This window comes from Cebidichthys violaceus, unplaced genomic scaffold (assembly GCF_023349555.1).
Source record: "Cebidichthys violaceus isolate CVI_PGR_0920_01 unplaced genomic scaffold, fCebVio1.0.p SCAF_13, whole genome shotgun sequence".
NCBI lineage: Eukaryota > Metazoa > Chordata > Actinopteri > Perciformes > Stichaeidae > Cebidichthys > Cebidichthys violaceus.
In genome coordinates, this window is record NW_027176296.1 from 14,700,122 (window position 1) to 14,717,348 (window position 17,227).

Genomic DNA, 17,227 nt, shown 5'->3' on the forward strand with positions numbered 1-17,227 from the left:
TACATTCATATTACATCTGTGGCCTTCAGATCCACCCATGCCAACCAAACTTACGGGGTGAACATGTGAGACAGTTTTATAACGTCTGTGTCAACTTAGATTTAATATCAACCAGATCTGCTTGTAGAGTCATTTACCAAAATGTTTACATCATCCTCACACTAAACACGCACCCAGTTACAGTAATGCTGGCCACATTGCTATGTTTGGTTATCGCTCTGAAAGGAAGCCAAACCCGTGTTTGCCTGTATGGGATGACATCCTGTTTAAAAAGAACTGCAGTAATCCCAATAATAGGCAACACATAGTGTTGGTTGTAGACTTAGTCTCTACATTGCACAGAGCTTAAGTGGATAGATCTTGGTAACGCTGCAGTGAGTGATATTTCAGGCAGTAAAAATGATCAGGCCCTTTGCCATGGGCATTTCAAATAAAGTTCCATAACTGTATAAATCATAGGGCATTAAAACCTGGCCTCAGCTGCAGAGGTTGGCCCACACTTAATGTGAAGCATCATTAAAATGCTTTGGAGGAGGGAGCCAACATAGCCCCACTAATTTTCTCTGACAAATTGGATACTGAGATTATCTGCCAAGGGCCGGTTCGGCCTTCGCCCTGCAGCAGGGGCAGGGGAAAGCTGCTGGGAATATCTGTGGTCCGCACATTTCTCAGAAATATTGCCGCGTGATTTTTCTGCTGCTCAACATGAGACGGAGAAATAAAAGACAAAATTCTAACGGGTTGGTCCATGAATTTACTGCTCAAAGTCTGCATCCAACTAGCTACTCCCTGCTGCTGTAGAGGACTTCTGGATTCCAAACTGTGTGCACTTTTTCCAAAACGCCCAAATATGCATTACTTACGAATACAGAAGCTGTGCGAGCTTTTTCTATTGGCTGGATAAGCTGGCTACCCGCACTGCATGGTGCCCATCACTCACCTCTTCTGCTCCTCCTCCAGCTGAGCACACTTATTCTGGATAGCCACGTCGAGATCCTGCTCCGTCCGCTGCTGACGCTGGGTCGAGTCCAGGTGGGCCTGGAGCTGAACACACACACACACACACACACACACACACACACACACGGTACATTAGCAGTTACCTAATATTTGTAAAGCAACATAATTACAGCGGAAATCCCATTGGAGGCCACTCAGCCAAGAATAATATTTGGGTGAATTTCATACATTTAAATAAAAGTACAAATCCATGTTTTGCTTTTAGTTATGCATGATTCCTTTACTGGCTGTTAAATGCTTTTTATTGCCTGCATAAACAATTAGACGAGCATAGAAGACTTTCTGTGCGTTTTCCTGTTTTCTGTGTCTTATCTATATGTTGAATGTTTCTTTTGCATCAATGTATATACTTTAATGGAGATATAATGGTTCAAATGATAACTAGTTGAACAAAACTATTTGCTCTCTTACATCCTTTTGAATATTTTGTAAATATTGTGACACACTGACATTGTGATAATGCTGACTGGCCTCTAGAGGACCCTAGCAGGCCCTTTAGACTTTGGTTTGGAATATTAATGTCTAGCTAATACTGATCCTTGAAGGTGGAGCAGCAGTCTAGACGTACCAACAACCTCATCTTCTCAGACTCTGAGGTCTTCTCCAGTACTTGCTCTTCTAGCTCCCCACACCTCTTCTTGTACTGAAGAACCTTGTATAAAACAAACATATGATGCAAAGTTGAGCCATAGGAACTGTTTTTTTTTTTCACTTAACAATTTCTAAATTTCGAGGTTCCATTTGTTCACGTCGTCACCTTGGTCTGAAGCTTCTGGACAAGCTGGGCCTGTCTCTGCTGGGCCTCCTGGTAGACCTGCAGTTTTTGCCAGTAAGCTCTCTCCTTGGTCTGCAATTGCAGGGATCCTGGTGATACACTGTCCTGGTCTGAGTCCACTGCTGACTGCAGCATCAGCATCTGATCCAGCTGGATGGAGCGGTTGCAAATGAGCTTTTGCAAGCTTGACAAAGTGACAGGATGTTGCACTACACAGCACATTGTTTACACGCACTGCTCCGAGTGACAGAATGCAACAAATCGCTACGGAGCTAATTGTATTCTGTTTGACTGACTGCGTGTCACGGATGTGTGCTACGGTCATTTTTACAGCTGTTGTTGGATTGGCTGCATTATACTGAACTCTATGCCCATGGCTGCATTACACCATGTGGGCGTAGTAACTCCATCTCGTCCTCCTGTAATTATCTGGATGTACCAATGACTAATGGATGAGCTTAAAGGAGTCATTTAGCAGTTTTCAACAGTTCACTGTGGGCTGTCTTTGTCAAATAATAAAGTCAGTGCATGGGAGCTTTGTTCAAAGCATTTGGAATGAATGCATTTTTCTGCTAAATAAACAAAAATGATCTTACAATACAGTACTCTTGATTGGTCATTGCTATCATGGAGTAGTATTCATTCAGTGTGAGGACTGAACAGTAGCTATGTTTTAAATATATAAATGTCAGTCCAAGTACATTATATTTGTATATTGGTGTTTACGCATGATGTCTTGATCTGTCGACTGCATCTAAATATATATATATATATATATATAAATGCACTGTTCTTTCTCATCATGAAATCTCATATCTGAAATCCAAATGTCCTGTAACCTCTCAACCTCACACAACCTAAACTCCCCCTGCACCACCCACTCTCTATCCTGGTGCCAGACACCCTGTCCTCACTAATGCAAACCACATGGCCCTAGAGCACTGCAACACGCTGCGTGCCTTCAGCTGCCCTTGCCGACTTTCTCATTTAGAAAAAGAGGAGGACGAGAGCGAGAGCGAGAGCGAGAGCGAGGGAGCCCCCCCCCCCCCTCCCCTGCAACACACTCCAAAACCACCATCCAAGCCCTCCGAATCAACCCTGCGACCCAGTCCCTCCCACCGCACTTCTGTACCTCATCTCTTCTCTGGGTGCTTAATCTCTCCAGCAGGCTCCAAGAGAGCCAAGACAATAGTCTCACTGTTCGACACCGAGCCCAGCCACTTTGCCACCATTATTAACACATTTTCAAATGCCCTTTTCACAATTTTGAAACTGTAAAACTACACGGACGGCCATCGTGCGCTTGGACCCGGAGAGCACAAAAAGCTTCTTTTACTGCCCGTTGTTGAGGTGACACCTTTGGGGACTGAGAAGGGAGGAACAACATGGGCGGAGTGTTTGAAACACACAGAACCGCAGCAGCTGTGTTTAAAGGGACTCCTGGAAACAGCTGTGTGTGGAGCTTTAGTGATTATGCATCTTTTCAAGTATTTTGGCACAACTATAGCAATAACACTGACTTACTAACAAGCATGCGCTTTATAAATACACCTTGAAAACATGGCCAGAGCACACATGGATTATTGCAGCACAATCTACAGCTGGAAACGTATACAGCAGAGAGGAGTCTAACGCTGTTACAACTTTAGGGAAAGGGAGACCACAAAAACTAAATCATATTCACCCTCATAAGAAGAAAGTCATAAATAGAAAAAGGCTCAGTTATGGCCCAAATGAACCCATTGGGGATCACTGAGCCCCAGTTTATCAACCCCACATTACCTCTCTGCTAAAGAAATACCAAGTGAGCACAATATAAACTTTACTAGTAAGAGTGTTCTTACTCTGAGGTTAGGTAACAATGCAGCATTCAGATAACGCAGCGCTACATACAAGTATACAAATACATACGACCACTAAGACAGACTGCGATCAGATCACTTGCCGAGGTGGTCTGGGACGCATTTGAGCGCTTATCTCTCGTATAGTTTAAACGCTAATGCGTCCCGATGTGTCCCAGACAAGGACGAAACTGTACAATACGTCATCAAAGCCGCGCCTCCCCTTTTGGTCCTCCCTTTTCTCACCTCAGTTAGTTCTCAAATCGCGTGAGCTAACTTTGTCCAGCCTATTGAGATATATTACAAGTTACAAGGTTATTTCATTGTACAAACAGGGTTGAACAACGAAATGCTGATTGCAGTCCCATTTTGCTACAGAACAAAATACAAAAACACCAAAAAAAACAACTGCTGGTACAGATTTATTCTCCGTCTTTTGATTTCCGGCATAAAAACCAAACAACAACACATTTGGTCTTTGCAAACGGAAATAATGTTCGTCCACATATAGAGCGAGGAGGTTTGATCAAGTCGTCACCCAAGACACGCGTTCATGCCGGGTGTAAACAAGGCCTTCGACCACTGCTAGCTAAGTTTAGCTTTTACGAGTGAGTCCCTGTTTGTTGTTTTGTGTTGCGCACATGCACAAAGGACGTACGCGTGCACTGACGAGCAGCACGACACACAGTCCTGCCGCCCGTTTCACGCTGTATTGGTGAGCAACAATTGCCGGCGGTAACAGGCAGAGATGGTGTATCAATGCACAAGGGCCCATTTTGAAGACTGTAGTGATTATATATCTTTTCCAGTATTTTGGCACAACTATAGCAATAACACTGATTAATGAAATTACTACGTATGATACTCAGTGAAACTTGGGCTTATGGAGCTGCAAACTGCAAACAATATTACAAAAAGGTACAAATTTTTCTCTTTTTAAACTTAACCTTTTGTATTTTGACAGTAGTAGTAGTAGTAGTAGTAGTAGTATTTCTAATGTAATAGACATCATCAGAAAACATATATTGCAGGGACGTAACAACTTCTCTTGAGCTGGGAGGTCATGTACATTACAGATAGGGCAGATTTGTATCTGCTGTATGCAGATTGTGACATACATTATTCTGTATGTATTTGTCCTTATGTAGGTGCAGTTCAGTTCCATCAACTACTGTCACTGCTGCAGCGTGTGGCCCTCCTTCCATCTCTTCTCCCCTGCTCCACACACTACAGAAGGGACCCTTTTTTTAAAAGTGAGTTTCTCCCCCGTCAGCTGTAAAGCACTAGGCCGGAGGCTGCTCTGGATTAGCCATGCTCCGTGCAGGAAGCTCCCAAGAGGGCGCCACACATTGTTGTTGAGACCCCCACATTCACTGAACTCTGCTGCATCACCATCTTCTCCCTCTTGCTCTGTTTGCATCATTTAATCTCATCACCCTTATTCTCCAAAGTTTGTCCGATCTCATCGTTCTTCACAACACATCCATCGGTGACTGTAAAACGAGAGGCGAGTAATCCCGGGCCTCCATCTGCCCTAACCCAGGGGCTTACTGGGTTTACTGGGGGCCCAGAAGTGTGCTTACTGAACACCCTTGCTATTTACGATCTGCCTCAGAGTACAATCGCTCTCTAGCAGCCCCTAAAGTGGGCTGAGTCCAATCCCGGTGTAGCCCGACTCTTTGAGGTCATCTACTGACATTTTGCAATAATGCTCAAGATGCCGTGTACACAGAAACAACCTTTTGTCATGGTACATTTTATGCTTCCATATGGTTGCTATGCCTCCTTTTGTTTTTTTGTTTGCATTTCCAAGTATCTGTGTCACGAGCCCTGCTCATGTTTCCAAAGTAAAAGACTTTTCAGCATCTTAAAATGTGCTTTGAATTAGCTTTTTATATTTCTTGATATTTATGATTTGTGCCACTCCTTGCATTGTCTCTTTTGATAAATATTTCAAACAACATCAAGGGATAATCTTGCTTTGATTCATCTGCCAACAAGCAACAAGAGAATCATTTTCAAGGCCTTTGTAGAGGCTTTGGTGTTTGGGCCAAAACTTGCTGCCTTGCTCATGTGGTAGATCAAAATCCAATCCATTTCGGTTACCAAGTTATGATTACAATATTCTCTCACTGACCTAATGTCACAACATTTGGAGATCTGATAACTCATCAGTTTATCCAATCCTTCAACAGTTGTCGTTTTTTTTTTTGTTTTGGTCTTTGCTTTGCATTTCTGAACTCAATTCTCTCCTCTCTTACTGTGTTGGCATTGTGCACAAATGCCTGTTTATCTACACAAAGTCACATCTCCAGGCTCGTCCAGCAACTAGTCCACATCCTCAGTCCTATCTAGCGAAGCAAAATCCGGCCCTGAGTGCACAGTCCAGCCAGCATGTGAAGGGTTACAGCTGCAATCGTTTTCCCTGGCTTGGCCTGGGCTCAGAGGCTTAATAAAGGGAATTAATGGAGTGCACTATCTGTCAGATTCCTAAACACAGCTGGAGCGGATGTCCATCGCCCCCAAGCTGCCCAAAAAACTTACTATCCCACTTCAACAACATGCCCCTTCCCCCCTTCCCCTCACATTACCCCCGGAGTGCTGACTCTGTGAAGGAGCCCCAGCTGATTGTGAAAGCTGTTTATGTATCATCGCTGACGGTAATTACACAATGTGGGATAACAAACAGGGAGAAGGGAGGCGAGGAGGGGGGCGGGAGCTGCTGTGAGTATGTTACCATGGAGTGAAGCTCATGGTTATGGGGACAGCTGCTGTGATGGCATACGGGGGGGGGGTACAAGTGATCTGTGTAAATACGGCCAAACTAATAATAAACGTTGTGTACTCACAAGCATGCGGCTGGCCTTGCAGCACTTAACACAATGCCCCCCCCACACACACCCCCGGCAAGGACAATGCTGAGCAAAAGCTACACACACATATCGAAGTCAGCCAGCTCAAGACTTCACTTCTGATTAGGCTCTCTTGACGCGTGAAAAAGAACTGAAAAGTGCGCTTAATTTTTTACTTTAAAGTCAGGTAACACGAGTAGCCTTAACGTCAAACGTGGAAAAAGGCTTAATGGAATACTTTCATCAAAGATTCAACGCTGGGGGATGGGTTTTCAAGAATATTTCCTCCGGGGAAGGCAATTAATTTTTTTTACAATTTCATGATAGTTGAGAGAGTCAGACTATTTGGCAGCGGTCCATTGAAACTGCAGCCTAAATGAGTGGGTTTGTGCCAGTAAGAAAAACAAACTGGGACAGCGTTGGGGGGGGGGGGGGGGTAGCAGGGTAAAAGGGGACAGTAACACAATCCCTAAAAACAGACTTTATCTGCTCCAACTCTGTTTGACAGGGTTCTTATACAGACACCCAGGGGATTCAAGATTACAGAGGGCACTGGCAAATGGCAGTTGGTGTCAGAAATCATTCAGCGAGAGTTTATCTTTATCCAACTGACTGCCACACTGCAGTATTGTACCGCTTGCTAAGTGTTCAGGCATTATGGTTTAGAAGGTCTATGTCTGAGAAAATGCACACTGGCGGGGCTCCAAAAGCAACACTGAGGGTTCACAATTCATCCCGACATGTTCTCCATCCTCCCGAGGCCGTCCGACTCACGGACTGGGTCGAGGTTTATCCTGGTTCAAGTGCAATTTTCTGGGGTCATCAGAGATCACGCCGCGTGATTAAACAGAGACACAAAGGACGGCTTTCAGAGTCCAGGTGTGACTTCACCAGTATTGCCTTAATGGTCTTCTGTCAGAGGAAAGCCGGGGAGAAATGGGGATTTGGGATAACTTTGCAGCTCCGTTCCTCAACTGTCAGGCCTTCATTCGGTGGTGGGCGACGCTTCAGCCGACATTCTCACACTGGGAGCATCAAATGGATTTCAGCAAGAAACTTTCGGTAGTCGGGCATCATATGTAGTACTTTTTGTTGCCCTCTTGCCATTACGCTACCACCAGCAGCCCATTAGCTTAGCTTAGAACAATGACTGGAAATGAATGAGAACTACCTGGTCACATTGCATCAACCTGATCCCAAAAGGTACAGAGCAAGTTGGCCTGGAAGTAGTTATGAGGGCAGCTTGTTTGACCCTTGGAACTGACCTGGTGACCGTAGGATGGCTGTTACTGTATGGGCAGGCTGATACCGGGTCCCCACCTCGATGAGTGTCTTTCAGCAACAAATGCAACCAAAAACTGCACAAGTGACAGCACACTGCAGCCCTTGTTCACGAGTGAGGGTAAAATGGAGCTTTCTGGAGCATCTGGTAGACAAAGGGTTTGGTGCGGCGTAAGCAGTGATGCGGGCGCTGCACCGAAATGTTGTGGTGAAGATAAAGCTGAGACGGTAGGCAAAGAGTGATTTCGCCGTAGGGTGGCTGGGTTCAGCCTTAACGATGGGGTGAGGCACTCAGACATCCGGAGGGAGCTCGGAGTAGAGCCGCTGCTCGAAAGGGACCAGATGAGGTGGTTCGGGCATCTGATTAGGAGGCCTCCTTAGCACCACCAATCAGAAGTTTTTCCAGGCACGGCCAGCTGGTAAGAAGCTTCGGAGTAGACTCAGAACACGCTAGAGAGATTAAATATCTTGTCTGGCCTGGGAACGCCTCGGGGTTTCCCAGGAAGAGCTGGAAAACGTTACTGGGGAAAGGGATGTCTGGAATACTTTACCTGCTGCCACCTCATCCCGGATAAGCGGATGAAAGTGGTTGGATGGTTGGATGGATGGATGGATCAGGCAAAAATGTAATTACAATACTCCGTATAAAATATGGAGGAACAAATGGGACAAATGCAGTTTAAAAAGTTCCGCCAGGATCTCATGGACCAGCAACACTTCCAAAAAGCTACTTTTCAACAAAATATACAGTAAAAGCTATTAATTCAAGACACATAATGGATGTAAATAGGGCAGGGCTCGGGTATATGGCTGATATCAATTTCGCAATTATATTCTATGTTCTAATATTTCCTTAGACAAGAATAACTACAAGAACTCAACATGTCATCTGGTTAGCCTTACAGTTTACATGGCATTACATATTTCAACAACCAGATTTCATATCATCATTGCATGGTACCACTACAAGCCAGTGAACACGACACGATGATATGGGCGTAAAACATGCTGACAAATTAAGCGGATCATACAGTATGATATAGGATATGATATTAAGTGATACGATCCCTTTGGCAGTGAATGATGAGGGAGAAAGCTGTTTATGCAGGTAAGACTGTTGGCCTAAATGTTACCTCCACACCTCCACCACAGCAAAGGCAGCATGTATTTGGCTGCGGGGCGTTGATTAGCGCGCTGCATTAACATCACATCACAGCAAAGCTGCCAAACAATTATGCAGGAAGAGACGAGTCACAACAGGAGTCTCGTAGTGAACCTCTTGACTTGTGAGAAGCTACCGGAAAAGAACATTCGGCTGAGTTAACAGTTATACTTTCTGCTATCTTAGAGAAAATAAATGAGCTCTCGTGCTAATCCTGCACTCCTCCACTCTTCAAATTGCTACTCAGCAAGCGTCAAATATCAGCATCGCTTGCTTGTGTTTTTTTCTGTTTAGTGCTTTTTCACACATCTAAAAATATCAACAAAATAAATACGCTATATATATCTGCCGAGTTAATTAAGTTTTATTTATAGCCTTGGTTTTAAAATAAGTTCCAAGAGTAAGGCAAGCAGTTGGAGTTCATTAGATTTAAGCGGCAGAATGAGGGCAGTGTTATCACGAATGGCTGCTTTGTGCACCATGAAAAATGAGCTTTTTCTTCGACGGTCTCGGGGGAGGAGGCCAGTGACCTTCCCAATTTTCCCCCAAAACAGCAGCCGCGACATGGAGGGGCAACCATGGGGGGGCTGTGAAGGGAGACGCCGGTCCTCGCGAGCACAGGGGGTCTGAGTCTACCTGAACAGACCACAAGGAAACCCTTCATGAACCACCCTCCCCTCTCTTATTTACACTTACAAACACACACGCTTCCACACACACACATACACACACACACACACACACACACACACACACACAATGGACGCTTATACAGTACTTACTGTAATATGTAAACTGTAATTCTACAGCAGCTAATTAAAGAAAATGTATGACATAAAACATGTGTTTGTGCCAAGTCACATTAATTCCATGCTGAGTCTGTAGCTGTGTATTCTGAACGTTCCCCCCGTCAGTTTTCACTACAGTACATGCAAAGCTGTTTCAACCTCACCCACTGTTTGTTTGTTCAGCCCCAAAAGGCTTTCCCTGCTGGAAAGAGCGGTGGTACACTGATGTTTACTGTAACCGTATTCCATTTCAAAAAGGCATGTCGCTCGTTGCACTCAATGCTCTAGTGTGGTTGACGCTCTTGATCTCGTCTCCAAACAAAACTGCACAAATGAACCATCTGCAGTATTACTTACTTCAGCTCCCGTAAGAGTCGCATTAAAAAACAATGTCTGCCGACGTAGTCGCAGCTAGGAGACGCAGCTAGTTTGGGAAATGAGTGTTTGGGCTGATTTGATGAGGTGCGTGTCATCATCGTGGTTACACATGTTGACACTGACATAATTGTAATGCTCATGAGAAGACTACATGTCTGTATATTGCTGTTCAAATCACGAATAAGTAGATGATAATATGTATCAGATGAACTGTATTTATCTAGATGACATCACCTGTGCATCCAATTTGGTCTGTTTTTATGAATTTTTTTATGACATCTAAGGTTTTTTCGCTTTCTGTTAAGAAATAAACAATTCTACTAGAATAGCACGGGTACATCGAACGCTAAAAATGTAAATAATGCTCCACAGCTTGAGCTATGTCGGTGCCCTGTGTCACTCCTACCCTGTCTGTGAGACCGGCCTGTTTGACTGGCGGCTGGTCACGATCCATCTGGCTGGGAGAAAGCTGCTCCCTCGGGGCCCTGCTCTCCTCCAGGTCACTGACCTCAGAACTCCCGTCTGGGGTGAGGAAGCAGATCATGCATACGGTGTCAATCCTACCTCATAGGGCCTAACGGTCACTGATATCTAGCCAGGTAGATTTATTGTTTGTGCTGCGTGTGTTTAGTCTTCCCTACCAGCTGGCTGCTCTGCCAGGTTGCGAGTGATGATCTGGCGGACGCGGGTGGAGACAAGCGTGGGACTGACACCGGACTCCTGTCCATCACCTCGAAGTGACAGAGTCCTCTCTCCTGAGCTGCCGTCAGAGTGAAGCAGGGACTCCTCCAGCTTCTACAATCACAGCAGTCAGCTCAACACATCACCTAACTGACTAACTGTTAGTCTCAACTCATTGAGGTAAGACGATGGGGAAACCGTGGGGGAATAAAAACTGAACTAAAGATACAAAAGAATAAGCAAAAACATTTACTTATTTAAAAGCAATTGTTCCTGTGATACTGAAGGGAGCCTTTCTGAGTTTTATTACTGGATTATCATTATAATACATTCTAATAAATGACCATGGAGGTAACATGTAGTTGGTTGAGCTGTAGATCATTTCTACTACTTTATATAGTTTAGGGCATTTTTTTTTTTTTATCATAACGCATAATATTGCATAAGATGTTTTTTAAGATTATTGATTAGTAAAGTAACTATAACCGAGATATAAATGCAGTGGAAAAAGCACAACATTTACATCTGAAAAGTACTCCTGTATAAGTGTCAAGTAGCAGTAGGTAGCAGGTACCAACGAATTGTACTTAATCACAGTACTACAGTAGCACTAGTGCTAATAAATGTACTTAGTTACTTTCCACCACTGGGAAACAAAATGTACCGAAAATCAATTACGGTAATGTTTTTACTTAACACAGCTTCTTGTACTTTACTTGCCTATTGCCTATTTTCTGCTTCTTTATGCTTCTAAACCACTACATTTATTCTAAATGTTAGTTGCTGGTTACTTTAAATTCATATTATTAATACAAAATATATTCAACAAAAATTCAAATTAGTTCCATCTTTACCAGCTGCAGCATTAAAGTGAGGCTTACACTATTTCATCAATGATTATAGGACAATTATAAAACATATATCATTCTCAGATGGGTCGTCCTGCATGAATACTTTACATACTTTAGTATATTTCGTTGCTAATATGTGTGCACTCTTACTCAAATACAATTTTGAATGCCAAACTTTGACCTTTTTTTGGACAATTTCTGCACTTGATGTATTGCCACTGTTAAAAGTAAAAGCTCCGAGTTATTTCACCGTTTTCAATAGGCCTATTTCACAGCAGACATTTTGACTTGTCACAGTAACGTTAGGCATTACAAATAAAAATAAAAATAAATTAAAAATGGCTCGGTTCTATAAGTGCCCCAGTAAACGGTGAGCCAGCATACACGATACCAACACACTAAAACGGAAGTGGCTAGCATAAATTGGATTCAGCCATATTTAATAGCATTATTTAGCTTGCTAATTAAATCGCGTTACACCTTTGCTTTTCTTAAGTCGACGTGTGAACGTGTCTTCCGTTGAAACAGTCTGTTAAACCTTTGTATAAGAAGGTCAAAACATGAAAGACGTTAACTAACACAGTGGACAACAGCAGCCATGTTACCAACCTGAATCACAGCCTCCAGTCGAGGAGAGTGGGCACCTTGCTCCCGTTGACAACTCATTGCAAAAGTGACGCAGCTTTAGCACTAAAATGTTAGCAAGCGACGTTAAACCTTTAATGGTTTCATTTGACGACACAGAAACCTTGCTGTGACGTTACTTGCTACAACTTAGGCTAGAGAGAGAGAGAGAGAGAGAGAGGAGTCAACAGTGGACTCCTACAAAGCACAGACCCAGCATGTCATTAAGGACTGAACTGTTACCTGCATAAAGAAAAGACGAACGTTAGAGTTGAAAAGAAATCACTGACGGGAGAAACTTTAGGAGTGATTGCAGACAAGTAGCGCAATTCTGATTCCATTCGACGGTTGCCAGGGCGACCGCGCTCTTCCGGGCCGTTGCCATAGAAATAGAATGCTGGGTCGGTGTTTCCATGGCAGGACAGACGCCACGAGCCAAACTCTCGGATTGCGATGGGTTAATGATCATCAAGTCTAAGAGGCAAAGTGAACAGTATTTTCCCAAAGAGGAGTCACAGCTGGTTGACCGGTTTTCAGGAGCACATTTTATTCATGTTTCGAGCATTTTCAGTTCCAAACCAGTGATATACAACCAATAATAATACTCTGCAAATATTTAATGATTCACAAGCACCATTCAATAACACACAACAAGGAACAAACAAGAACACAAGACACAAAGTATAAATACCACCAGCTGAGCAGCCAAGCAAGGCTCTAATAACAACCAAGAAAACCTGAGGATCATGTAACGCACTATTCTCGGGCACAATGGCATCCTGGGATAAACCTTCCATTTGCATTGTAACATAGCTGTGATAGGAACATGTCTCTGCGTTCTCCTGGACCCTGAGTTTAGTCCGACCAGGGGCAGGAGGCCATTATGGTGAATCTATGGGGAAAAGCTCGGGCCACTGGGACGGATCTAGGAAGATGGTGCAGACTCCACTGTAGAACCAAAGTCTTGGCAGGAAGGACTCCACCTCCCAGGTGTCGGCCGCTCGGTTGTAAATCTCCACTTCCACCCCGTAGTCCCCCTCCATACCTTTCCAATGGCCTCCGGTGACAAACAGCTTCCCATCCAGTGTTACCAGGCCGCCATTCTCATGGAGCATGTGGAGAAGCTGGACCTGAAGAGAGAGGGAGAGTCAACATACAGCTTAGGGCAAAATAAAACGATTATTTTTGCCTTGGTCCTGCTAAATAAGCATTGATACAAGGGATTGTATTACTGTATTATGACAAAAAGCCAGCAGTGATATCTAAGCCCACCTTCTGCCACATGTTCGCCTCCGGATCATAAGAGAAGACTTTCTTAGTGTTGTCAGCAACCAGATATATAATGCCATCCACACAGACAGAACGAGGAGAGGACAGATATTTAGGGATGAAGGGCGAACATATGCTGATCCAGCTATCTGCAAAACAACAACATGAAAACACACACGTCATTGAGAGGAATAAAGAAGACAAACAATTAGGTTTTGGTTCTGTAAACTTAAACAGATTACTTTCTAATGAGTCAACACTAAAGGTAAGATGACAATGAGTTGACTGCAAATCTGTGGGAAAAGCTAAACTGCTGTTTCATCAAGGGTTGATCAATAATGATAAACAGTCAACAACACATGGGGAAAGAGAGCCTAATGTTGAAACAAATACTAAAATATGTAGTTGTATGGTGCTTTATCTATGTTATGTTATTATCTATGTTATTTAATGCTCCAAATCTCTTGCCAATAAAGATTTGGGTGACCCCCCCTCGGAGGTTTGCTTCACTCCTCCTTACCTATAACAGGGTTGTAACACTGCATGGCCAAAGCATTGTACTTCACAGCACACGAGCCAATCACATAGAGCTTCCCATGACAGGCGGTGGCGGTGAAGTTAGTCACATATTTCAAGGCGGGGCACGTCGAGGTCCAGGTGTCGTTGTACGGGTCGTAGTGCTCAACTTCAACGCGATTCGACGTTGTACCTGAAGGAGGGAAATGTTGAGTAGGATGAGGGATGAGGTTGAATCCTGCTCGTATAGATGTGAGCAAATACAAAGACACAAAGAGGGATTTGCAAGAAAGTTTTCAGGCACCGCACGAACGACCGTATTTATTTTCTTACCTCCGATGACGTAAATCTCACCGTTGAGCGTTGCCGACGTGTGGTTAGTGCGAGGCCAGAGCATGGGGGCCACGGTAACCCACCTCCCCTCTCTTGTGATGTACTTCCAGGTCTCTGTGGTGGACCAGGTGTTGGTGTTCGAGCCTCGCGAGCCCCCTGGTCGGACACACAAGAGGACTCTGTCAAAAGTCTGACATTTGTTTTACATTCCTCGCAAGAGAAGCGAGTTCTGCTCAAAACCGTTCATCATTATTCATTTGCCTTCTGCAGCTCAAGGTTCGGCGCTGCGTGCATCTCACTCACCTGTGACGTACACGTCATTGTTCAGGGAGACCAGGGCGTAGCCCCACTTGTTGGGGTTGGGGAAATTAGGGAGCTCATGCCACTGTTCTGCAGAGAAAAAGACGTTTCTGTGAGGGAAACTAGATAAATGTTTTCACTAAAACAGCACGCAAATGACGAATGTATACCCGGGAAATTGGGAGAAATGTCCTCAAAGTAAGTCAAATTTAGGTCAAGAAAAGAAAAAAATAAGTTTCTTTTCTGGCACAGCTCTCACAGCATTGTTGCTGGAAACGTCAAGCCTCTTTTTGTAAACATCCAGTGTGAAAAACACTGAAGTGGATGTCTTCTTGACATTCATGATAAAACGCCCACTTGAGGAGCTGAGAAGATGATCCAATTTTGTCACCTCCAGACCGCATTCCTGCAGAGCTGTTTTCCTGTCAGCACTGCATGTACCGACCTACTGCCAAACTGTTTCAAGAACTCTGACAGACGTTTCACAACAAGTTTCTGTTGTGAAACCGATTCTGAACTTAAACAAAGTTGACAATTTGATGAGTGCAAAAAATTAAAATGTTTGTACTTGTCTTTGTGTTGTAGAAGGCGCAGTTCCTGGGCAGCAGTCTTGGGTCTCTGTCCTCTTCATCTTCATCGTCCGAGTCGTCCGAGTCGTCCAGTGAGCGACCTCCCATTACCAACAGCACCTCTTGCAGGTTTGGCTGCGGACTCACGGAGTCGAGTCTGTCCGTGCATTCCGGGGACAAATCCATCTTCTAGAAAAGTAAAAAGGCGTGATTGTTGTTGGAAATCCACTCAAGAATGTGCAAATGAAGACACAAGAGAAAAGAAGGAGGTGTGAACTCACTAACCTCTCTGTGAAGTTTTTCCACCGACTCTCTGCAGCTGGGAGAGGCCTGCACCAGACTGTCCTTCAGCAGGGTGTCAGCCAGGTACTCCAGGCTGAGCAGAGGGAGACGGGACAAGGTGAGGAGCTCAGGGAGGTGGCCGAGCCGAGACTCACTGTGGTGCCGGACCCATTTCAGGATGGCGTCCACGCGGGTGCACTCTGTCCGGATTTGTAGCCCTTCGTCGGACAGGCACGCAACCAACCTCTCCTTTCCCAACAGCAGAAACTCCTCACCTTGCTGCACACCCTCAAAGTTCTCCAAGAGGAAGGCCCCCGCTTTGGCCATCACCTCAGGGCAGCCATGGATGGCCCCGAACTCCAGGATCCCCAGGCAGTTGGTGGCATCGATCTGGTGCTGGAGGTATCGGCTGCACACGGTCCTCACCGTCTGGAACTGCAGCTGGCTGGACGTGCAGATCAGCCCCTCCACGTTGCTCTGGTTGATGGTCAGCTTGCCCGTGTACGCGAAGTCCAGCAGGCAGCTGAGAATGTCCGGATCAACATCGCCGAGCTCCACGCGCGCCCCTATGCTCTCCACAAAGTCCCCAGAGAACATGCTGTGGAAGAAGGCGCTGCAGAGGGCCAGCACGCCACGGTGACAGGGGAAGTCGCGGCCGCCCGCGCTCAGCGTCACGTCCACCAGTTTGGGGTGAGAGCAGAGGGAGCGCAAGCCCTCCAGAATGCTCTGAGGATGGGAGGGCAGGCAGAAGTCCAGGTCGTCCACGTTGCGCACCATGTTCAACTTCAAAGTGTCAAACAGTCTCTCAGCGGGGGATGGTCCGGTCGAGTTTAGAGCTTACCTGGAAGTGTAGGAAAATAAATATGTAGAAAAAGAATGATAAAATCACTTTTTTCGTTGTTGTTTTGCAACATAAAAAGATATTTTCAGTGAGAGAGCTTTAAGTTTGGAACTTAGAGAACAATTTCTGACCTATCTGATTTGAGCAAAAGTTAAAGCTTCTTTAAATTTGACATCACTGTGTACTTTTGTCTCACTATTAGTAAGATTTACCATAATAGCATGACTCTAATCCTCTCTGACGCCAACAATACATTACATTTCTTGACATCAAACTCCGTACAAATGAAACACTTAAACCAACAACAAACTCACCGCAGAAGCAGAGAAACGGAAATAAAGGCGCATCCTTGTTTCCAGAGAAAAAGCTGTTTGTAGCGGAGCGGCTGCTGAGATCAACATGGAGTGAGGAGCATGGCGAAAAGCTTTTGCCAAGTCACTGGGACGAGCCGTCCGTCTTTCAGTTATTTTTAGGACTGACAGCGACGCTGTGCTGAAGTCAGATTCCAAACAAGCATGGGACCCACAGCTGCTGTTACAGGCACACATTATTCTCAACAGGCATGGAAGCTGGCAAAGGAGATAAATGACAGAGCACTGACCTGTTTGTTTATATGTTACAACAGTTAATTAGTAATACAACTAGTGCTGTATTTTTATATAGGTGTTAAGATATGTGTGGTTTGATTAAAAGTGCCTTAAAAAGTTAATGAAAAGAAGATATGTCAGTGAAATCAGTTTTCCTTTTACTTCCTTTATAAAGAATAATCAGGGTCAGCCTAACAAGTCATGAACTTACAGCAGAACTCCAGAACTGGGCCTCTTCCTGCCAAATCAATAGCTCTAGTTTGTGTTGGGAAGATGT

At 44.6% G+C, this 17,227-nt stretch overlaps 2 protein-coding genes across 2 annotated transcripts in view; both read right to left on the reverse strand.

Annotated features, from left to right (window-relative positions):
• Window positions 1-12,295, reverse strand: part of crocc2 (ciliary rootlet coiled-coil, rootletin family member 2) — a 31,040-nt gene extending 18,745 nt beyond the window's left edge. Inside the window, exons 1-6 of the mRNA XM_068708014.1 lie at window positions 12,239-12,295; window positions 10,739-10,892; window positions 10,504-10,619; window positions 1,778-1,945; window positions 1,589-1,672; window positions 941-1,044 (exon numbers count right to left, since the gene is read on the reverse strand). Of these exons, the coding sequence (XP_068564115.1) occupies window positions 941-1,044; window positions 1,589-1,672; window positions 1,778-1,945; window positions 10,504-10,619; window positions 10,739-10,892; window positions 12,239-12,295 (683 nt within the window). The remainder of the gene's footprint in view (window positions 1-940; window positions 1,045-1,588; window positions 1,673-1,777; window positions 1,946-10,503; window positions 10,620-10,738; window positions 10,893-12,238) is intronic.
• A 480-nt stretch (window positions 12,296-12,775) lies between these two features.
• klhl30 (kelch-like family member 30) lies at window positions 12,776-16,950 on the reverse strand. The gene is made up of 8 exons (XM_068707864.1): window positions 16,678-16,950; window positions 15,526-16,363; window positions 15,240-15,429; window positions 14,675-14,761; window positions 14,372-14,527; window positions 14,043-14,231; window positions 13,526-13,671; window positions 12,776-13,383 (listed from the first exon to the last, which is right to left on the reverse strand). Exons 2-8 carry the CDS (start codon window positions 16,297-16,299, stop codon window positions 13,135-13,137), a joined length of 1,791 nt encoding a protein of 596 aa, XP_068563965.1. The 5' UTR covers window positions 16,300-16,363; window positions 16,678-16,950; the 3' UTR covers window positions 12,776-13,134.
• Window positions 16,951-17,227: the final 277 nt, after the last annotated feature.

Coding starts and splice junctions, on each gene's coding strand:
- klhl30 (XM_068707864.1), bottom strand. CDS start 16,299: ATGGTGCGCAACGTGGACGACCTGGACTTCTGCCTGCCCTCCCATCCT. Junction 15,430..15,525: donor TGGAAAAACTTCACAGAGAG/GTTAGTGAGTTC, acceptor TTACTTTTCTAG/AAGATGGATTTGTCCCCGGA. Junction 14,528..14,674: donor CAATGACGTGTACGTCACAG/GTGAGTGAGATG, acceptor GTGTCCGACCAG/GGGGCTCGCGAGGCTCGAAC.